Here is a 23,987-nt window from a genome sequence, read left to right as displayed (position 1 = left end):
GGTTCGCATGATTTACAGGAATCGACAGTGAGACGATCATTAGTAGTAATAGAAAGTCGGTTCAGGATACAGATTCCTGTACCGACATTGGGAGTGTCGGTATAACGTCGGTAAAGGAATCTGTATCCAGAACCGACTTTCTATTAACTACCGTCATCTTCTGAGAGACTTCAAAAGACTAGCAACATTCGAATTTACAAATTTCGAATTGATAGTGAACCTGGATTTTGATCATGAAAAAATTCGGAATCACAAACTGTCGAAATGACTCCAGTAAATTGTTTGTCTTGTTAATAGGATCGAGGCCTTACCGATGACTGCGACTTCTCCGGACCTCCGTGCACTGTGTCCCTGTTTGTTCCTGGCCGAGCAAGTGTAGACACCAGAGTCGCCCTGCTTCTGGACGGTGGAAACGATAAGGGTCCCATCGAGAAGTACCTTCTGTCTTAGATCATCGGGAAGCTCTCTTCCTCCACGTTCCCACTTGATTTCCTCGATCGGATATCCAGCGACGGGACACTTGAGCCGAAAACTTTCACCAGCGACCGCGGTTACCTTCGGGATCATGCGAATGTAGGGGAGGCCTGAGGATGAGGAAAGCATGTAAGAGGTGAGACCACGCGTGGTGGAGATTTCAAAGCGAACTCTGAAGCTCCTGAAGGTTTCAGTTATACCGTAAACATTGAGTCGAGCTGCGTGCGTCGTTTTACCCGCCCGGTTCTCGGCTGTGCACGAATATTCACCACCGTCTTCAACCATCACGTGACTTATGTTTACATGGGATATCACGTCTCCGTGGACCGTGACGTACTGCCCAATTACGGACCTGAAAATACAGAAATGAGACGTTATTTTGCAACGATTGCAAGAGCGAATGACGGGGGGAAAAATTCAATTCCAGGCTTCGCGGCCACACTGGCTATGCTAATGCAATTTGCTCTGCGTCAATTTCGTCAGGCGATGGCTGCGTGAAAGATCGCAGACCCGTCAGGATCCTACAATGTAACGTAATTCCACAGTTTGTTAAGGATAATACTGCATCGGATGAACGGTATCGAACAAAAGAGAACCCAAAAAACAGATTCTGTCCTTTCGTTTTTATAATTTTCACAAATTATGGCGCATTTCATCAACGAATGAATCCTTTGCAAATTCCCTAAAAATATATTCTTTCCTCAGCTCGTCAGTTGATCGCCAACAGTTTGTATAAAATATAAGGAACGATTGTAGGTCGTGATTCAAAAGCTCGAAACACCTCGTCAGAAAATGTATTGACATTGTCGTCAATTCGTTTATCGGGATTTGTAGATGTTACATCGTGATATGGGTACAAGCCATAAGATACACCATAAAGTTCATACCTACAGTTATGCTGTGAAAAAAATGTCAAAATACCTGCTGCAATCCTTTCCGTTCGCAGTTTTGAAATTATCTTCTTTATCGCGTTAAGAAGAATTTCTCTCACTTGAATTTCGAACTTTAATACTTTTCCTGAACTATTTGCCTCACACGTCCTGAATAAAGACCGCAAAACATGCGGAAGCAGAGACGAGAATAAAAGGGAAAAAAAATGAATGCATAATATGTCTTCTGCAACAATGGCAGGTAACCGGGTACAAATCTGCTAGTGGGTATGCCCATATGGACACAGTGTGCCTTGCATAATGCTGACTGGATGTCAGTTACGCCTGACGTGTCTGCTCGCAAGGGGGCCGTGCATATTATATAATTGTGTATTTTCTCTTTGTCTGTTTCTTTTCCTTTCATTTTTTCATCATTTTTTTTTTTTCATTTTTCGCACACTCCAAGTGCGGATCGTGGTTTAGCGAATGCAGGATCCTTCGGAATGTGCACACGTTGAAAAATACTTTATCTCTACCGCTATGCATAGGAATATATGTATGCATAATACGTATATACGCCTGCAGTCTTCACCCATTACTCATTTCATAAATATCTCTATCGTTTGTATTTTGTTTTTTTTTTAAGTTGAGTTTTTCGCTCGCTGTTCTTGCTTCATTGCTTTTATTATTGTTATTATTATGATTATTATTTTTTTTTTTTAAATCTACATGTCCGGACGCTGGAAATTGAAACTGCAATTCCATCGGTCCTGCTACTACTGCTGCTGCTGCTGCTACTACTACTGGATTTATGGACGTCACTGCCACCGGCCTGACTGGAATTGCATTTTAATTATAAATTATGTTTTGGCACGCATACCCATTTCTCAACGGACTCTAGATTCTAAATTGCTAATAAATTCTCTGCCAATTTTCTCTGAGAAAATATATATGCGACGGTTTAATTTTATGAATAATATAGGTGTGTGTGTGTGTGCAGAGGAAGCTCGGATTTACGGACGTCAATATTGATTGTATTGTTTGCGAAAATAGACCATATAACCTAAGTTACTATGTTAATTCCATTTTTGCAGAACACTTATAATATCAGTCTAAGAACGTTAAGGTTGACTCAATCAATATGCTAACTTTTATCAAAAGACAAGTTTCGATCTTGAGTTGTGATTAAAAATCTAAAAGCGTGACACGCTTTAAAAGTTTTTTTGATTAAATTTTTACACGCTGTCAAAATATCTCTGGTATATACATACGTGAATCCTGATAATCTGACAAAAAAATTTCGCGCTTGATGCGTCGAACGAAAGGAGGAGATACAGGTTGTGGTTTAGGCATTGAAAATTTCCATGGAATGTCCTCGTTAGAATATTTGCGCTACCATAAACCAGCGCGCATTAATTGGTTAACTAGACGCTGCGGGTCGAGTTGGATCGTTTTAACGAACCTTTATGCTCTCGCGCTTCAACGAGACCTATCGTATCTTCGATCGGCGGAAATGGAATATTGAAAGCACCGACGACTGAACCTATACCTGGTCCTACTCCTTTGTACCTCGAATCCGTCTCGCCGCTGCATCAACCTCCATTTACCGATTCTCCTATCCCACCATCTGACACCATATTCACTGTCACCCTTGTTGCGTTTCGTAACGGCGAACCCGACGGAATCTCGTTTGAGGTTTACGGAATAACCTTATCTTCGTGTTTCAATTTCGCTTCTGAACAGCATTCGAGTGTACGTTATACATGTATATATATACATATGAGATATTACGCGTCGATTCGGCGAGGGTCGGACTCTCACTCTTCTGGATTTTGTCCACAATTTTTCATATGGTTGTTCCAGTTCTAAAAAGCGTTCATATAATTTTTTTCTTTCGATAGTACAGGATTCTATATATTTTTTGCATTGCAGTTAAAATTTACAGATTATTGTTGTATCGGGAAAGATATATCGACTCATAATAATGATAGAAAAAAAAAAAAATTAAAATGACCAAAGAAAATATGTTAGTTAAAAAATGAATAAAAAATGACCGTTCGGCCTGTCCATTTTAAGTTTGGTTGGATCGTTTTTGGTTTTGGTTACATAATTGTTAAAAATTTTTCGTACGTTCCAGAACGTTTCGATCATTTTGAAACTATCATCATTTAAAGTATTCTGGGGTCACGGGAGAGGGTAGAAAAAATCTGAACAAATTGTAATACCGTTTAGAGTTGAAACAATCATACAAGAATCGTAGACCAAATACAAGAGGGTGAGGGTAGATTCTAGCTGAATTGACGTGGAATGCACCATGACCACTAAAGTTCTCTACTGTATACATATATTCTTCGATTGCCCATCATCAGATGTATGGAAATTCTACCTTTTACAATTTCGCTTTGTCTCAATTAGGAATTAGGTACCTATTTTAGATCTGAAAGACAATCTGCCTCTTTGAAACAAGCAATTATTCACCCTTTGCGAATCCGATTTCTAGGATCAGATCGAGGAACGCTTTGAATAGCGAGTAAAGGCTGTTTCTGTTTTTACTTTTTTTTTTTTCTATGAGAGATATTTCTTCAGGTGAAATATAAAGAGCATTCTGGATAGTTCGCGTTCTACCAGAGAGCCGGTATGGTTTTTCGAACGGACGTGAATTCGGATGAATCGAGCGGACCGAAGGGTGCATTTTTGTTCAATGAATGCGCCACGAGTTGTGGTAACCATGCGGAACGGTCTACTGAATAAAAGTAATCGAAAATGGAGTGAAAAGAAGAAGTCAAAAAAGGGCGGAGGTGCAGCTAGCAGTCGAGATGCAAGAGCGTCGAACGTATTTTTTCAACATTTGCTGAGCCGGCAGGAACCAGGAATTTGCAATTAAGCGCCATTGCCTTCTATCGATTCGGCTCCACGGCTGTCTGCCCCACGTTCCCCGGGTGAAAAAAATTCTAGCAACTGTCAAATTACCCTTGAAAAAATAAAAGTCGGCTCGTTGAGCTTGGCGTCGATTACTACCCGTCCTGCACAATGTGACTTACGAACAAAAATACCGTACACGACGTACAGCCGGGATGCGTATAATTTGGTAAGTTTGAAATCGAGCAATATTATATTGTGTAACAAGGAGGCAAACTTGGTATTTTCGGACCGAGCGTAAGTTTGCAATTTGATTAGTAGGTGAGCCAAAGACGAATATTGAAAATATTCCTTGTTGCACGCGATACTTTATACAACAAGAGTATGTTTCGCGTTTTTTTCTCGAAGCACGAAATTAAGGTTAGAGTCGCTTATGGTCAGATTTGGCGCAACAGCGCATCCGCGTAGTACGGAAAAGACCACTTTCGACTCCTAGGACTTAAAAGTGGTATTTTCTGTACTCCGCGCATGCGCATTCGCAGGCTTACTGGATTGTCATAGAAACGTGTACTTTCCGTACGAAAAACACGCATGTAATAACGAGGAAAACATGCTTGCTTTGTACAAACGATTTTCTGCAACGCGTTTCAGTCTTTGCTGGCCAAAATTTACCACCACGCATAAAGTGGATTCAGTGGAAAAATTCAGAGCTAGTAAAACGAGAAGTCTACCGAGAAACGGGCCAGAGAGCAAACGTACAATAAACAAAAGCTTGAGGCAAACGAACTTGCAGGTTTTGAGATAGGATCGAGGGGAGCAAAGAATTCTGTGGCATCGTGGAGGTTCGTCCATGTCGTGTGTCCAGGTGCGTGAAGGTTCATTTCCGAATTTCTCGAGGCTGCAGCCAGACCCGACTTTAACTTTTTGCGGTGACGTTGCAGGCGAACAAATAACAAGCTTTAAGCAAAATCTGACACATATGTACGAAATGCGATTCGCACCTAGATGCAATTGCAGAGTTCGAGTTAGGCTTCATTTTGACAACTAACGCTGTACTACTTCCAAAGTACACCAAAATTTTCTCTGCGAAATTACACAACAACATTGAAAGGAAATTTCTTTAATTTATGTCGCATGAAGGATTCCATAAAAGAGGCTAAACAGTGAAAACTTTCCAGATTTTCACGATATTCAGATTAGAAACTGTTTCATTTGGAAGAAATATTTTATCTACTTCACTTTTACATGAAAATCTTGTTGTAAATGTAGCAAGAAAAGAATCTTTGCAAAGGAATAGCTATTAGATTCAACATTAAAAGATCGCACTTGTAATTCAAATTTTATAATACTGAAATAGCACGCTGAAGCTGTGTAATTTTGTGTTTAACTCACTCGACTTGATGCTGGAAGTATTTTGAAGTGAATTGGATTCTCTAAAAGAGTGTCGATTGAACGAGATCCATACGACCAGAGTTCAAACGGTTATAAAATTATAAACTTTGTTTAAAATTCGTTTAAAAATGTTCTTAGTGATTAAACTATTGACTTTAAAACCACAATCCGCATAACAAATTTTTGGTCGACTGTATGAATTTCCATAAAAATGTTTACAGAGAAAGAATCAGTAGCTTCAACGATTAACGAGTAACGTTTTTTCTCATCTCCTTTTCAATTCAAAAATCCGTATTCGAACGTTTATAGTAACTAACTAATAGCGCTTAAACCAAAAACTGAAAGTACACTTTTGCAGAGAATTTAATTTTCAACGTAATGTTTCAAAATTAAGTCTGTCTGATCAAACAAGGCTTAGTAGTAACGAGTTTTAAAAAAAAATAAATTACATATTTCCCGTGCTATTTAAAATACGGAAAAATTTGGAGTTCCAAAAACGAGCTTTTGGAATTTGAATAAAGAGATATCCTTTCAGGAGGATTATTTGTTTGCTATTTACAAAAAGTTTTTCGGATTAGAAGGAGAAAAAAAATGTTGCTTCCAAACGAACGACTCTGGTAGGTAAGCACACTCGATACGCTGAACGAAACATGGTAGTCGAGCTAATCTGGGACAGAAACGGGAGTTGATCAAGGCGGGGATGACAGAGGTACCCGAGGGAGAAAAGTTGTGCAGCGAACCAGACTGCAGGAGTTGGTTGGCCCGTGGTTCCATTGGCACAAGGCTTCTGTACCGCGTTCGATGTATCAGTTCGGTGGCGATTGTGCAACTCTGCTCCATTCCGCCACCCCTGACCGTATTTGAATAAACTCTGGTCAACGAGTTGACTCGCATACCGTATCAGGTAAATGGTACCGTCATTTTGACTCGCTCCGTTTTACCAGGAATTGTTGAATTATCCGGAAGCCGGAAAGCAAAGTTTCACAAAAAACATATTCCTGATTGCGAAGAGGAGTGATTTTGAAATAAATTTTCCACATTTTTTCATATCCGTTAAAACTGGTAATTGCAAAAGTTATACGCAACTCAATTTCACCGTTTTCAATTAATGTATGTAATACAGATTACATTTTGATACTTTATTATCCGGGTCGCGTTGCACGGTTGTATTTTTTTCAGCCTGTTGTCATTATGGACTCGACTTTGTTTCAAATGAAAAAAGAAAACACGTGATCGAGTTATTCTTCTCTAAGCCATTAAAACGTGAAATGAAAAATAATTCTGTATTGCAATTCGATGCTCACGTACCTTCCGTTTGTTGGTAGTGGAAATCCATCCAAAGCCCAGGCTACTTGAGGTGTCGGATTTCCTGCTGCCGAACATTTCAGTGATACAGCTGGTCCAGGCTGCAGCGTCTGCTCTATAAATGAGTACAGCAGAACCGGCGGAGCGTCTGAAAAATCAAAATGAACATATCAAGGGTGATATTTTGAGCAAAGTTTTCGTCGATAATACGACAAATAATACGTCATATCGTCAGAGGTTGCGTATATCGATAATTTCTCTTAACCAAGGTCAATTTGAGTGAAGTATTATATTTTTTTTAAATTTCGTGGGGTCAGCTTTTGCCTGTTAATTCAATATTCTGATACTAAATAGATTTTTTGATGTTGTTTATTTTGTTTAGTTTTGCTGGTATTGAAATTATATTTATTTGAATGAAAGGTTCCTCAACCAGTCGATTAGCAATAATAAAGAAAAGATAGGAAGAGTTTTGAATTTTGAAAATGCTACACCGAATTTGAAAAAGTTATTTGATTCCTGTAGATAACGGTAAAAAAATTCGTGGTGTTTGGTCACACTTTACTTTTTGTTTTTATCGCACGGTTTTCTGGTTCAATAATGTATATGGGTGAAAGACTTTCCACTATTTCGATAGATAATTATGTTAAAAATAATACCTTACAGTACGATTTTTATACAATATGAAGGCAGGGAAAAAGAAAACCAACGTATTAAAATGATTGTAAGCACAAATAGGAGTCACCTACGTATATAATACACGTGAAAAAAATTACCCGCTAATTGGTGTTTGTTAATAAATGACTTTAGTCCAGCGTGAGATTTGTCGTTTCATTGAATGATCTCTGCTATTTATTTATTTATTTATTTTTTTCGTTATTAACAAAAGAAAAAAAAAACATTACGATAGTCATTATCCCAGACAAAATCCGAAAGCAGACTGATATGAAATTCGATAACCACGGTGTATACTGGACGTAAATTTCTGGTAGCTTAATTCATATACGTGACCGATCGGAAAGCTGCATGGCGGAGATAATTTTTCAGGCTCTTCACGTCCAGGAAATTCAAATATTCCTGGCCCACCCAACCAGACTGAAAATCCGGAATTAACTTTTGCCGTTCGTGTCTGCATACATACGTGTGTCTATATATATATATATGTGTGTATACATATATGCATATATACCTGAACGTGTAGCAGCAGAAACGAAAGGGGTAATTTGTACCCCAGCGTTCGCAATTAGCGACATGCTCGAAGCGTAGAACGGCAGATGTAACACGGTGGGAACGTGCAGTTTGACTAAAACTGTGCCGGAGTGGTGTTTTGATTTTTCTCATTTTCCTTAATCTTCGTACCTCCCTTCCCTTCTCCATATTCCATACCCTGCTCAGGAGCTTTAATCTCTAACCTGACGCCGCCGTATCACAGCATCAGGCTGTTTTCTGTTTCCTTTTTTCTTCTGTTTCTTTTTACTTGCACCATAGCCTCTCAAACTTATGCTATCCCGTTACGTAAATGTATTCTCGTCTCACGTCTACCCCCTACCTCTATTCTACGCCTACTCTACGCCTAGTTTACACTTAATCTGTCTATCGCACTTGTACGTTTCTTTTTTCTGTTCTCTCTCCGTTACATCTTCTAGGCTGTAACTTGTAACTTGTAACCTATAATTTATAATTTATAATTTATAATACATAATTACTCAACTCATATATGTTCTGTTACAACTCAAGTCTCTCTATTCTAACTCAATTTAATTTTATAATGTACTACCTCTGTACTTGGCTCTTTTTGGGCTTGTGGGTTCTAACCCTAGCATAATAAAATTTGTTCTATTTGTTCTATCTATTCCCTTTCGGTATTTGACTGTGCACGAAAACACCGTCAAAGATTTCGGCGCTTGTTAGCTCTCGTATACATATATATATATATATACGGTTTATCTGACCCTCGACCACTTGAGATTGGTCCACGATTTTTTATATTCTTGTTCTAGGTTTAAAGAGCACTCATCCTTTTTTCAAACTTTTTTTGAGTAAATTCATTTTACTTATGATTTTTGAATGTTTAAGTCGCAGCTCCCAAGAGATTGACTATTATTTCTTATTTTTGTTAACATTTTTTTTAATCATAAGCTCAAAAAAAAAAGTATATTCGAATGTTGAGCCAACCTAAGTCTAGGCAAGGTTCTGAGAATTTATTCAGACTTTCGAATTACGTCTAACGACATCCTGCTTTTCAAAAATCATAAGTAAAACAGATATGCTGAAAAAAGATTGAAAACAAATTTCAGTGCTCGAACAACTATACAAAAAACCGTGAACCAAATTCAAAAGGTCGACCCTGGTCGATTTGGCGTTGAATGTCGCATATACAGGGTGTTTCCGAGTAAACCCCGCGATATATGGAGTTGCCTCCCACTTAGGGGCACAAATATCGGTAAGACAGACTTACGGAGTTACCGACAGTCAGCGCGTTTGAAGTCCTCACGAGCGAACTGGTTACTGTTCGTATTTCCAAGTTATGTGGATTTGACCGAGCAGTTGTTTCGTTGTTTGTAACCTACGCTAAAGCGTTCAGTGATCGCGTTCCGTAGGTTACGTTAAAGTGATTATGACTCGGTAGGTCTGTTTTACCGATAATTTTTCCCCTGAGTAGTAAGCAGCCGAACACACCGTGGCGTTTACTCGGCTACACCCCGTATATACACACCTATTCCGAATACGAAAGCGACAGAAGAGGACAATGGAATCGTTGATACGTGAAGAGACGAGGAAATCCCGCAGTCGGCGTGCTAGCTTGGTGTACTTCGAAGATGGAGTCTACACCGTACCGACCTACTATTGGAGGATAGTAGAAAAAAGTGGGAGGAAAAAGAGAAAAGCGTACAAAGTGCGCCTGCACGACGATACGAGCCGACTCATTGTCAATTCTCCACATCGTCTGCGGCATCGCAATTCCGGAACGATTGATCCATGGACCGCAAGAATATAATCATCGCCGTATTATCGCCGAATCAAAGGCGATAACGAGTCGCATATTTTCATAGTCTGCCGACTCTGTTCTTGCCCAGGTACAGACGACCTCTCAACGAGCTCTCTTTCGTCACTCCAGACGTTCCAGGTCAGAGATGATTTCTTCGCGCTGCAGAGAAAAAAACGAGTGAAATTTTTCCTCCTTATATTATTTTCTCTTTTCTCTACCCTCCAGGTGTATCTACACTACGACTATTCGCACACGAGTTACTTCATCTTTTTACTGTTTCGTCTCCCGATTTTAATCCGGTTTGCGCCTCGTTATTTCGACTTGCGAATTTTTTTTCTTCCAATATTGTTCTTCTTATTACTTCAGATAACTTGACATTAAGCACAGTCTCTGAACTTTTGTCTTCACGTTTTCGTAATTTCACAAGTATCTGGTTTGTAATGTTTTTTATTCTGAGGAACTGGTCAAATGACATGACATTTTATGTTTCATATTTTTCACAGATTCACCGATACAGGTCATTTCTTTTTCATCAACAGTAAATTTATTATTGCTGTTTTCCGATCAAAATCTATACGAGTAAGATCCTGAAAAATAAACCATTTACGGAAAGCAATGTGAAAAAATAGCGTCCCGATAAAATGGTAAAACATAGCTGTGCTCAAAAACTAAGCCGTCGTGGAATAAAATCTAACGAATCTGTTACATTAGTAAGAATTTCGAAGTGATTTGAAATACAAAATCGAAACTCAGGCTCCTAGTTTATAATATTTTAATTTTTTGTCGCCTAAATTTAAAATAAAATCCTCGTAGGTTACGAATACGTGAACTTGATAACTTCTCAAGATGCGACTGTCTCGCATGATAAAATAGGTGAAATTAACTCGTTCGCAAGAATATTCCTGAATGCAGCCAAAGTACAGACAGAAGTATCTTTTACACGAGAAATACCAAGTTTTTCGCCAAGTCACCTGAACTTTGATCTACTTCCGGATGTTCGTCACACACACGCGATACGAATACGTGTAACTGTCAGAGATTTTTCATATTCTCTCACACATCGTCCGTGATGCTAGCATAATAGATGTAGAAGGAAAGAGCGTAGTATATATACATAAAGGCGAGGAATGCAAAGTAGATATTAAATTCTTTCTCGAGTCAACCCGGAGGCTCCGTCTTCCGTCCCTTCCGCGGTGTTCAAACCCCCGTCCTCCCTTACACCTGCATCCCCCGGAGCACATCAGTAGCGTCCATTCCGCTTCTCTCGGGTGAAATTCTCTTTGACATGAATTCCGTGCATTACTGACGCTGACGAGCGCGCGACGCTAACTTCATTGTTGTTCAAAGGCCCTTGCCGCGGATACAGGATGGGGAGATAGGGAGATACCGAATCCTTCGTCTGGCAATGCGCGCGCGGCGATGAGCCATAGATCATAATTTCACAGACCTCGGACATTGATGACGACTGTGCGAGAATTCTCGGCCCTTCGAAGCCCCGAATCACCGTTTTTGCAGGAAAATCGATCGCAGACGCTGAACAAAATTGGCGTGAATTTTAGGCTAAGCTTTTTTGAGTCGTCTTTTAAGGGTGAGAAAATTGAATGGTCACACTATGGAATTTTCCTGTCTTACAAAACTTAAGAATGATAAAAGTAGCGGTATATTAAAGAATTGTCAAAATACAGAGAAGTAAATTGTATCGAAAACCAATGTTTAGAATCGTCAGACACGTTTTGGTTTTCTAAAAATTTTACGTCTCTATATCTTGACTCTTAAAGTTCAATAAAATATACTCTCCCGACATTGATGAGTCGATTTTTTGACTCTTCTACTTTCCCATCTATTTAAATTTTAATCACCACGCCATTTTGAATTTTGTAATTACTTCATGATTCAGGAAAGTCAAGAATCAGTCAACATAGAATCGTATTCAAAACATATTGAATATTTACAGATTTTGAAAAAAAAAAAAAACTATTCGTCGTTTACACTGACAATGAGAGAAACTTTTAGTTCCAGTTACCGCTAAGTACTTAACCATTTTCATTTTCTAACACAATCGAAAAATACAGTTCCAAACAGTTTTTTTAACGGTACCTGTTTCACTGAATTTTTCTAGTCACTGTAACAAATGAAATTTTTCTCAGTGTAAATCTATATTTCATACCATATATCATAAACGATAGGAAAGGAGTATGTATAGATTCCTGATTTCAAAACGATTTGCAACCGATTCCTCGGGCGATTTCAGAGATAATAATCCCTCGGTTTTTGTTGAAACGCGAGAGCTCTTTTTTATTCTTGCCAGTTTGTCATGGTTGTTAAAAGTTGGTTCCACCGTCGTTCTCTGTGACGGTGCTGCAAAGACATCCTCAGGCGTGGAGATTACGCGGAGTTTTAATGACCCGGCGGGTACGGCTCCGCCGTTATACCCTCCTCCAAGTTGTGAAATTTTTATTCGGAAGTTCACGTTGTAAAAAAGATGGCCTAGCGAGAATGGTCGTGCAACCGTAGCTCCTGCAGAAGCGAAACGAACTCGACGTCGTAACGAGAATTATGGCTAATAATCTTCTTTTTTTTTCTCAGAAAGTAATACATTCTGGACCGTTGATATTTTCAACCTTTATGTACGGTTTTCGAAATGTTGAACTCGTAAGCCAATATCGAGATATCCGATTCCGCAATTATTACACATGCTTTCGAATTTTGCTGAGAAAATATTAACGCGTAAATTTATTGAATGAGTTTGCCTAACGAATCGGATCGCAATAAAAATTTTAGGGACGACAAAAAGAATTTAGTCATTTTGAACACACAGTCGTGTCTGTAATTATTGATATCGGAACTGATGTCACTCGAATATTCTTAGATTCATTTCAATTACATAATCTAAATGTTGTTCCATTCATGTTCGCTATCGTTACTGAAAAATAATATTGCTTCAGTTTGATTTTAAGGTTTTTTAAGCTTTTCCTAAACTTCGATTCAGACTGTCGAACTAAGATTCGTCACTAAGAATAAATCCAAGTAGAAATCCAACCAGAAATCCACGAAAAAGACGATTCTCTATCATTTCAGAAACGGTGCGGGCTTGACGAGAGATCGAATTAATTAATTATTCATTACACAGCGATGAGGATTTTTCTGTATCATATTTCTCTTCCACACTTTTGAATCGCCGAACGAAATATCTCACCGTTTCACATAAAACCGGGATCTGGCCCGCAGCATAATTCGTTAAAAAAAAAAAAAAAAAACAATTCCAATCAATCAAAATGCTCTGAAATCCTTTTCAAAAGACCTAAGAACCTGAAACTCTACCATCCCAAAACACTCACCGCCCAATTGAAGCTCCGCAGTGGCCTGAGCGGTGTCGCCTTCCGACCTCCTGACGACACATTGGTACATCCCTCTGTCTTCCCGACCGATACCGTTGAGCTGAAGCACTTCGGACAGTCTGCCAGTGCCTGGAAGTTGTCTGCCGTCTTTGTACCACGTAACAAAGTGCTGACCACCCAGGGAATGAGTGCCAACGACGCACCGAAACTCGGCGTTTCCACCTAGGTGAACGCTCAGCAGCGGAGGAGTGACTTCGACGTGTAGCGGAGCCGTCACAGTCAGTCTGTCGATTCCAGACAAATTCCAAATACTTTCCACCACGTTTTTTACCCTCAATTTAAGAGACCCCCGGTTACCTAAGTTCCGCGCTCGCCTCGCCTCCGGGATTCGCTGCCGAACATCTGTACACTCCGCTGTCTTCTGCAGTTACAGCTTCGATCGCCAAAACCGGACCCAAAATCCGAGTCCGAGGACCGGGAAGCACGAGCATCGGCTCTCCTCCGGTTTGGGAAAACCATCTGCGGGAGAAAGATGTCGATTTAAAGAAAAAATTCATTATACGCTTGTCGTAGAAATCCAAAGCGAAATTTCTAAAAAAAAAACTTTGTCAATGGAGAATCTAAGGCTGAAATTTTTTCGCCTTTCAGGATTGCGGATTTTTCATCGTATCGAAATATTTCTATGTACTTATGTACATATACTGAGAATTTCGGGTCATCGTTCCACAATTAAAAACCAAGAATTTGACATTTGTGCGCTTGCGTCTCACGCTCGGAATTTAAGACACATTTTTAATTTTGAAAATTCTTCGCAAAGTTCTAACGCACTATAAAAGAAATGCTGTACATAAGTAAAAATCACAACATCACTGTTAACAAACGAACCGATATCCGATACAATGACATTATTTGCAATTCATAATTTCGCCCCCTTCGAATATGACAGCCATGTGTATGTTGAAAGATTCAAATTTGCCTAATATATGTGACATCCATTGACTTATCGATAATCACCGTGGAGCCTAAATCCTCACTTCCTCCTGAAGTGGGGAATTAACGACATCGTGCTGGTAGGATAGTCATAAATGGTAAACAATCTAGATACATCGTAGTCGTTAATATACTTGATTTATAATTTATCAAATCTTCCTGTATCCTGCCAACTCAACATGTACATCTAGTTTGTAATTTAGATGTAAAAGTCGTATAATGCACACGCAACTTGACCTCATTTACCAAGATTCAAACAAATGTCAACAAACACGCGTGTATTTCGCACCATATTGTAATAATCACATAAATTAACCATAAGACAGCACAAATAGAAAAGGAAATCTCCTGTCAAACATTTTTTTTGTTTTCAATGTTAACAGGAGCCTTACTAATATAAAATTTGCGTATTGATATTGTTGAAAATAATTCACACTCCCAAATTACGTACACGGTTTTCTGTCAGAATTTCTCTGCGAACAGGACTTGTCCGCGTTTGAAAAATCTTGCACAATAAGTTGTGCGAAAGAAGTCTGAAAGGTATGACAGGGCAAAGTGTCTGTATGTACGACTATCTATGCATACACACACACACACACACATCTCGGAGATTAAAAAGACTCGTGAGAAGTCGCTTGGTTATACATATATACTACACTTTTGCAGAGTTTATACGCGCGCTATATTTTCCATGTATACACTCACCCAGCTGTAATACATGACTATGTAAAGTGTGTTACGTATAGATCAGGGATTCGGAAAGTTCGCTGTGAATATAGCAAAACTTGGTGCCGATTGAGCAAGAGCCATGAAGCTACTTCCGAACAAAACTATACAAACCGCGACGACTAAATCAGAATTTATCCGTCGCGTTGGGAACATTTTGCTCAACTTTTTCTCTCCTCGTGAACTTTCGAGTAGAAACTTTGAATGTAATCTCTACGTGGCTTTTTACAATTAGAAGTATACGATATTGCGACAAGTTGCTCTGTAAGTAGAGTTGAGTAGTACGTCGTTTTTTCTTAAAGGAACTATTTTTACAACCGTGATGTCCGTTTTTGTTCTCTCAACTCATGTCTTAGAATTTTATTAAAATAATTCGAAAAGCGTCGTACCGATAAAAGTGATAATCTAATCGGGTCTAAGTTTGGAAAAGTCGCGTCGATTTAGACCAAAAATCATCTGAATCCAGTAACTCATTCTCGAGATATCGTCGGACAAAAATGACCTAAACCCAATTCTACATTTTTAGGGTGATTACAATAACTTTGATTTCTTTCTCTAAAAACAAAGAAGGAGGAAGTCAATTGATATTATAAAAAAATCATTCAATTTTCATCACATCTCAGCCGAAAATTTTTCGAATTTGAATAATATAATTAAAAACAATACTCATTGTCAGTTTCTAATAAGTGGAATAACGAAGCTTTAATGAAATCATGTGGGGAGTGAAAATGTATAAATATTAAATTTATTACATTCAAATTTATTTGATACTTCGATTCTTTACATTTCAACAGTTTTAAATTCCGCTAAGCACATTTTCACGTTTATCGAAAGTACGATATTTTGATCCTCGTGTTTTTTGACACTTCCGGACTATTTTCACACCCACCCCGGCAATAAAATCGGAAGTATATTGATCGTTATTGCAATATGGCGTGCGTCTTTGTTGGAACGGCTAATTTCGGAAATTCGTGGTGAAATCTATCACCGCGATGAAACCGTAAAGGAATTTCTTCGCCGCCCTCCGCCGAGGTAAAACAATATTCTCGAATTACGAGCTTCGGTCAATCACCTCCGATCAATTGGGCTTGATTAAAGGGGAACGCCTCGTGCTGCGGTGCAGGAAATTAATTTTCCGATGAGATATACCCGATTTCAGTAATCAGGGCGCAGCTTTCCGCGGCACGTATATAACACACACATATGCATATTTTTCATTCCGTACGTGCGTCAGGCGTGAGAACTAAGCGCGCGAATTTTTTATTACGATTTACGACGACAGAAAGTAGGCATTTTTATTATCGCGCTAGTCTTTTTCCATCGTTATTTTTTATTTTTACATTTGTTTTTATTTATTTATTTTTTCTTTTTTTTTTTCTTTTGCCCTGTACAGCAAACACGAGGGGTAAAAATGAAAGTTCTGTAATGGACCCAAAATAAGTAAAGTTGTGTGTAACGGTAATAATGGGTAGGTAATGTTGATTCAAAAAATCGCAACTTCGTTTCCGCTTCGTTCGTAACTTACAATTTGGAGTTTTTAGTACAAGTACGAATAACAATAAAAAAAATGAATCACATCGTGAGTATGATTACGAGTTCTCATTTTGTCGATCAAAATTCTGGCCAAGTTCCAGAAGAGTCAGGGATAATAGTAATAATAATAATAATAACAACAACAACAGTATAAGTACCGATAACATTTAAAAAATTAAATGTATTTGAGAAAAATCGTTTTCCCTTTTTTTTATGTTATTAAAGTCAATCAATTTATTGATTCTTTTCATCTTAATCCGAGTGAAGGGCGAGATGAGAAGAAGAAGAGATGAAAGATGTGAAGGAAAAAATGTCGGCACAATTGATTGAAAAGGTGACTATGGCAACAGGGTGAGACGGCGATAAACGGTTAAAGTTAGCCAGCGATGTTTCGTGACAAAATTTCGAGGGGGTTTACATAAAGAATCCTTCGATACAGAGAGGCTTATTATACAGGGGTGAAAGGTTAACGGGGAAAGTGTTTTGACAAGCGAGTGAACAGTCAATGGACTGTGCAAAGCAGGGTGAAAAGTTTGTGAAAACGTTAATCATATTCCAATAACATGAACAATAATTGCCTGAAATCACATCGATCTATAGATTACGCACATTTGAGATTAAATGACGGAAAAGGATAGAGAAAGCAGAAATGTAAGCACTGGATGAATTGTTTGTTTTCTATTGAACGAAGAATGTTTAAACGTGATCCCGCTGAATAAATCCTCTGGAGCAAACACATCAAATTATTATATTCGTAAGTCAAGAAGATTTGGTTGAAAATAAAAAATAGTGATCACTGGGATTTGCCTCAGAGTTGTTGAAAATATAGTAGATTCGTTTGGTTTCATTCTGCAATAGTTCATTTTATATATTCAGAAGACTATTTTCTACAAATTGACAGAAGTACTTTCTTTTTTTTTTATCATGTCAGCAGAGTTGGAGATTGGATTTTACAACGTTGAACCAACATTGACTATTTTCAACGAATGGCAAAACTGAATTCACTATTGAAAAATCCGAGAATTCATTTTACAGAATTTACAGACGATATACTTTAGAATAGAACGAGCCATCGAGAGTGAAATCGATCAAATTTATTATGCTCAATCATTTTGAAGAGATTTGAAACGAAGTATTAATATCTAAACCCAAGTTTATAATTCCATCAATTCATATTAATATAATTACAAAAAGTATCTCGTAAGAAAATTTATAAAACCCCGTCAGAGACGGGGTTGAAATTCTGAATTTGAAAAGTTCCGAAACCGCCTGATTTCGAATTTTTTGATGGTGAAACTTAATGTAAAGAATTTAAACTTTGACGAGTCATCAAAGTTTCGAATGGTCGGAAACCCGAAGCTCAAAGTTTCGAAAGTACGAAAATGAGAAAATATGAAAATCTGAAACACCAAAATTCCGAATGATCGATGATTTTCAGTTCCGTTAATTTTTGGCTAGGTGAAATTTGACTACTTTGATGTTTCTTTGTTTTGAATTTTCGATATTTTTACGTTCAGAATCCTGGTCATTCCGATTTTCCGTTTTTCTGATTTTTCACACCCACTCGTCGAGTGAACAATATTTCAATTATCGGAATGTCATTCTATCGAAACTTGAATTTTGGGAATCTTTCATTCCGGAACTTTGATCCGCTAGATTCTAACTACTCGAACCTTGTTGTTTCGTAAAAGTTCGATTTCTTCACTTCAAGTATCGCCACCAAATAATTAGAAGTTAGATTCGCTTTCGGAACTTCAACCTACAGCTTAAATTTATACACATAAGCATATCACGGACACCGCAGAAATGAATAATGTATTATTGTCAATAAATCTGTAGCAAATCTTTCAAAGCTGCTGTATATATATTTTCTTTGAGAAGAGCCGAGATCCGTTGTTTAGTTTTACATGCAGTCGGTCGCTCTGCAAAGATCAGTCGTGTCGCCATACAGGCGAGGATAATTAATTACCGTCACTCGCGTTTACCGGCAAGACGAAGCGACGAAGAAGAGTTTCTGGGTTCGGGTTCATCCGGGAACAATACCGTCGTCCCGAGGGAAACGAGTCCGGCTTGCCTGGCGCAAACAACTCCTACACTCCTTCGGTTACCCGACTCGCGTCTTGTTCCCTACTCTCAGGATCTGCCTTATTGAGTCTGTCTGAGACGTCAGTTCGTCTCCGCGAACGCAGCTATCTCCGACCTCCGACTTAGGCTCTGTTTGCTCGGCTCTTTAACCGAAAATCGAAAAGCGGCGTCGGTTAATTTCAAAAGAAATTGGAAAAACCGAGGAGTGATCAGGTCGTTGTTATTTTCCGGTAAGCACTTTCGAGAAGATTATTATTCTTTCGCTAACGTATGAAGGTAACAATGTTCTCGATTCGCGGATCTATGGATAAACCAGAAGGGTTAGTCACTGATCAATTTTGGTGTACACCTGATTCCAAGACACCAAGATTTCAAATGATTCCAAGAGATTTCAGGAGATTTTTAATGGTATCAAGGGAAGTCAAATGAATTGAAGACGTTTGAGATTATTTGAAATCTTTTGGAACCTTTTGATGGAATCGTGAAGGAATGAATTTAAGGATTTCAAACTATTGCAAATTATTGAAATATTTCACAGGGTTTCAAATGATTTCATGAAATTTCAAAGATTTCGGAAGATTCACCCAGGGGTGTACACTAGTACTTACTCGTGGATCAGAGCTATCCGGATATTTGGATATACGAATTACTCGGTTCCGTCAGTTATGGAACTTCAAATCTGGATGGTACGAGTACCCGAATGGTTCGAGTATCCGGGTAATTCGGATATTCGGAGAGAGTGAGTATCCGTATAGTTCAAGTATCCAAATACTTATTATGTCCAGAAAAATTTGTACAAAATTTGCAATTAAATTACGTTTACACGCAAATTTAAAAAGTTTGAAAAACCGTTGTGTATTTTTGCAACAAAGTTTTATAAGATCGCGAGTTAGCTGTCGAATTCACACGGAACGTATGGCAATTCCACTTTGCTGTACAGAAACTGTATTTTTGCTCCATTTCTGCGTAAAAAATCCGTAGTGAATTCGCAGACATTTTCAAAAGTAGACGTGTAATAGTAGTTATAACCAACACGTAGCTGTAATACTTGTGGTACAACTATCCTAACACGAACCCCGCGTGGGAAACCGAACTATTCGTATTATTCGTATAGTTCAAGTATTCAAATAAATCAAGCGCTCTAACTATTCGAATAGTTCGGATAGTACGCATAGACGGGTACTCGAGCACTCGAACTATCCGGATAGTTCCGATATCCGAATTTGAAGCGTTAGATCCGGTGGATCCGAGTTGTTCGGATAATCCGGATATTCGAGAGAGTGGTAGCTCTAGTGTACACCAGATTTCTCAAGTGACGCCTTGGATAATCTGGAGAAAGATTCGAGTTGCATGGAGACTGATCGTTCGTTCGTAATGCGAATTTTTTTCTTCCTTTGTTCCTATTCCTCTTGCTTTTCTAACATCTAACATTGGATTTTTCGGACAGTTATCAGTGCGTTTGAAACGTCGAGCTTTTATTCCCCCCGTTCGTCAAACTTGACTATGATTTCATTCACGTACCGAAATGTCCAATTCTGATAAATTGCGTGGTTTCATTTTGATTAACGTTGTGTGACACGGATCAAAATTTACTGATAGCAAATTTAGATACGAATTCAATTGTGAGGATTGAAAAAATATCGATGAAGAATCATATGTTTGAATTATTTTAGACGGGAAAATACAGTTTTATATTAAGAAAACTGTGAATCATCGCATGGCTTTCACGGTTCATAAAAACTGACCAGTGTTTGCAAAAATTGAAAACTAGTCAAAGATTCTACTTTGTTAGCTGAGTTTCTTCTTCTACTGTGCTGATTTTCATTCTATCTGATGCATTTACTTTTACCTGCCGTTGGTTCAATATATCAAATTTCACCGCTAAGTACCCAAAAAATATCTGAATCGATATCTTTTCTCTTTTTTATAATTTTCCCGATAACCGAAAGAAAAGGAAAAAATGGTCGAGTTATCGTTGGAAAGTTATATCTACAGTCAGACTTTAATTACACTCTAAACCGATTCTGAATCGTTTTCTTCCTTCGTTTCTCTTGAATTTCGTTCCCAATCTTCGTTTTATATCGTATAACCCTGCGGTAGATGGGAAATTGCCGTTGAGATTGAACCATTATACGTACAATATATACCTATATTAAATACACATATAAACTCGGCGAAAAAATACGTGCCTAATACAAACTTGAAAATTACATTTATACGACGAGTAGTGAAAATCGACTCTCACCTGTATTCAGGGGATGGGCAGGCCTGCGCCACGCAAACTAAAGAGGCAGACTCGTCCTGCGCCACGTGGACGATCCCCGAATGTTCCAAAATCACCGGGGGCACCACACCTCTGTGATCTGAAAGCATAAAATTTGATTACGTGTTACGTGTTATTATTTTATCATTTAAATACTCCCCTTTTTTCGCTCGCAAATATAATCATTTCATTGAAATACATTCTTCTGCTGATGAAATAAAAATAAAAAACGATTCTGGCCATCATTGATTTCATTGTTATTCATTATACAGATGCAAATTGTGGACAGAAAAGCTTCAGTGCAATAACAATGAGAATTCTGAACACAAATTTTCATATCGAAATTTTACCGACACTCACCCAAGACACGAACCCTTTTCTAGAATGTTCGAGTATAGGGGATATCCCTGCTCTGATTGACTTTATCGATCGATCATCAGATCATTCAGTTGTCCGAAGTTGTCGACCGTCCCATAACTTCGTTGCTCTATATTACCAATAATTTGCTCTTTCCAGACCATTGATGGGGTAAAAACGAGATGAAATGACGATGAGGGACAGTAAATTGTTGGTAAAGTATAGAAACGAAAATATCAGTCGGTCGACAGAGTCGACAACCAAATGATCTGACGATCGATAAAGTCGATCAAAGTAGGAATATTCCCCACTCTCAAGCATTCTAGAAAAGGATTTGTGTCTTGACAAACTGTCGGTAAATTGTCGGTACAGGAATCTGGGTCCAGAACCCTCATTGTTGTTTCACTAGCGTGACTGATTCTGATTTTCCGATCCGAAACTGCAAGTATTTGGAGTGAGTATGTTAAAATCATACCCTTGGTAATTTTATAAAGCTAAGACATCGTCCCTCGAGGCGAGAGAAAAAAAAACACACCCCAATGTAACAGCTCTGAACGCGACAAATAGAACGAGCAAACAAATCACAGGTCGCGGGAAGTTGCCGAGGGGTTGCGGAGGGTTTCAGGGATGGGTAGAATCCGTGTTCCTCAATATTAGATCTAGTGAGAATTCTAGGTTTTCCGGACCTCAGCGTCGCGCGGTTGACTTTCCGAAGGCTAGGAGGCAATTGAATAGTTTAGCAAGTGAATAATTTATATTCAAGGTGGCTGTAGGTTGCACGAGTCGCCTCCCGATGAAGTCAACCTAGTCGAGTTCCTCATCCCTCACTACTCCAGGGAAACTCCAGCCAAGACGGAAAAACCAGGCCAAGACTTTGCCAAACTTTTACCAACTTTCAAGTGAGTTTAAATGTAGTCACTGGTAGATAAATTTGAAGTTGTCGTATTTTTAGATACGCGCTACCGTCAAAAACTATACTTTCGATATGATGCTAACCACGTTTTTAAAACCGGTTCTGCTATTCTCACTTTGAACCTGCAGCTTCGTGACAAATCCAATACGAGCGATTTTTTTAGGAATTCGCAAGATTTGAACAGATTTTTATAAATTGAAGACTGTGGTTCATGTTCTTCTATTAATTTATCGAAATTACACAAAATACGGGCCATCTTTGATTCAAACGAAATAGTTTTGGCCTAAATTTGTTTTTTTGTCTCCGCCTTTTTTTAGTCCGATTCTTATCCTGCATAAGTGAGGCGCGCCGCCCACCCCAAGTGATAAATTGTAGCGTCTTAATTATGTCACGCCTCGTTAATCTTGGTGGAAACAAAGTGAAATATTCTGGCATAGAAATTATCAGCCAGGCAAGACTTACAGAGTAACAAGTTGCTATACGCTCATAAGTACAAAGGTGCTTTAGATTGGGAAGCAATTTTTATTTACTCTTCATGTATAAAGTCTGAGCGTTAATTATTACCAAACTCTTCTTTCATTGAACTAAAATTTTCAAAATACAATTTTGTCGTAAAGTTTCACTGCTGAACTTGTTTCATTCTACCATATTTAATAACGTATCTGCTTTCGTAAGACTCAAAAGCTCGACTTCAGTCCTCGATTTGAACTGAAGTGTACAAAAAGTCCTGATTTTACTAGTATCTCATTTCTGGTTATCCTAACGTCAACAAAGTTATCAACACTTCTGAAGGTAACTGACTCATTCCACACGATTATGTCCATACGAGATAGTGATTCACGATTATTTTGGAAAATATCTTGCATGAATGTATTTTTTAAACATCTTATTTGAATGGAAAAAAATTAAAATGAGAAAATCGAATTCTTATATGCGGTGAATTGTTTTACGTAATACAATAATACGATTACGATTTCGATTTCTTTGAGAATTTATATCACATTTATTATTTGTTATTATCGTCGTATAGTCTCGTTTCCTTGAGGAAACAACGAAGTATATCGAATTATTCGAGTATTCGAGAAAATATCATTGCATTCGTTATCTTCTTCTGCCTTCTCTATTTCTCTCTTGCTCTTCCTATTTTCCCGGTATCATGCGAGTTGAAAGTTCGAAGTATATAACGGAATCCGTTGAATAAACAAACTCTCCGAGGGCGAGTGGTGCTCGGGAAAAATCGTTGGAAAAACATGAGGTCGTTATGTACTGCAGAGGTTCAAACTTTTCTATCGCGTAGGTATACGTATAGCAGGAGAGAGAAGGGCAGTACCGTGAATAGGCAGAATGAAAAAAGGAAAAAGGAATGCAACGACATGGCAGGAGGTAAAACAACGCGAGAACAATATCCGGTGTTGAAAATAATTAGATCGGACGAAAATATTATCAGAATTTCAAATTAATGAATTCCTCCCTCTGCTTATTGTATATATTATGTTTCGCGCTCTCGCCAACGTCGTTATACATCTTATACCCTGCATATGGATCATGACGTTGTCACCGAGACGTGCTTTGAACTTTACTCTGAGAACAAGTTACTTGTTTTTTTCTTTTTTTCTCCCCCTTGTTTCATCCCTTCGATTCTCACCCTTGCTCTGTATTCGTAAGAATGTCATGTATTATGCATCGCTAAATTTAACCCTTCTGTAGAATCACGTTCTCACCAGACTGGGGTGGTTTACACCCCAGCGAAAAAAATTGTTATGAAAAAATAAGCTGTTGAACATTTTGACTCGAAATTTTCCCAGAACATATTGGAAGTTTACTTTAATGGATGATGTAGTTAATTAATACGGTGAAAAATTAAATTTAAATGTACTAAAAAAATGCAATGGAAATT

General features: G+C 38.3%; 1 protein-coding gene across 11 annotated transcripts in view; it reads right to left on the bottom strand.

Annotated features, from left to right (window-relative positions):
- The window catches only part of Dscam2 (Down syndrome cell adhesion molecule 2), a 118,130-nt gene that overhangs the window by 31,337 nt on the left and 62,806 nt on the right, over window positions 1–23,987 (bottom strand). For all 11 annotated transcript variants that reach the window (XR_006881417.2, XR_006881418.2, XR_006881420.2 and 8 more), the window contains exons 5-10: window positions 20,803–20,920; window positions 13,581–13,742; window positions 13,224–13,507; window positions 6,903–7,047; window positions 675–826; window positions 312–584 (exon numbers count right to left, since the gene is read on the bottom strand). Coding sequence is in view for 8 of the 11 variants with exons in the window: in XM_046610018.2 (XP_046465974.1) it covers window positions 312–584; window positions 675–826; window positions 6,903–7,047; window positions 13,224–13,507; window positions 13,581–13,742; window positions 20,803–20,920 (1,134 nt within the window). In the remaining 3 variants the exon portion in view is untranslated. The remainder of the gene's footprint in view (window positions 1–311; window positions 585–674; window positions 827–6,902; window positions 7,048–13,223; window positions 13,508–13,580; window positions 13,743–20,802; window positions 20,921–23,987) is intronic.

Source organism: Neodiprion pinetum, chromosome 2, assembly GCF_021155775.2.
Source record: "Neodiprion pinetum isolate iyNeoPine1 chromosome 2, iyNeoPine1.2, whole genome shotgun sequence".
Taxonomy (NCBI): domain Eukaryota; kingdom Metazoa; phylum Arthropoda; class Insecta; order Hymenoptera; family Diprionidae; genus Neodiprion; species Neodiprion pinetum.
This window is presented reverse-complemented; position numbering and strand designations above follow the sequence as displayed.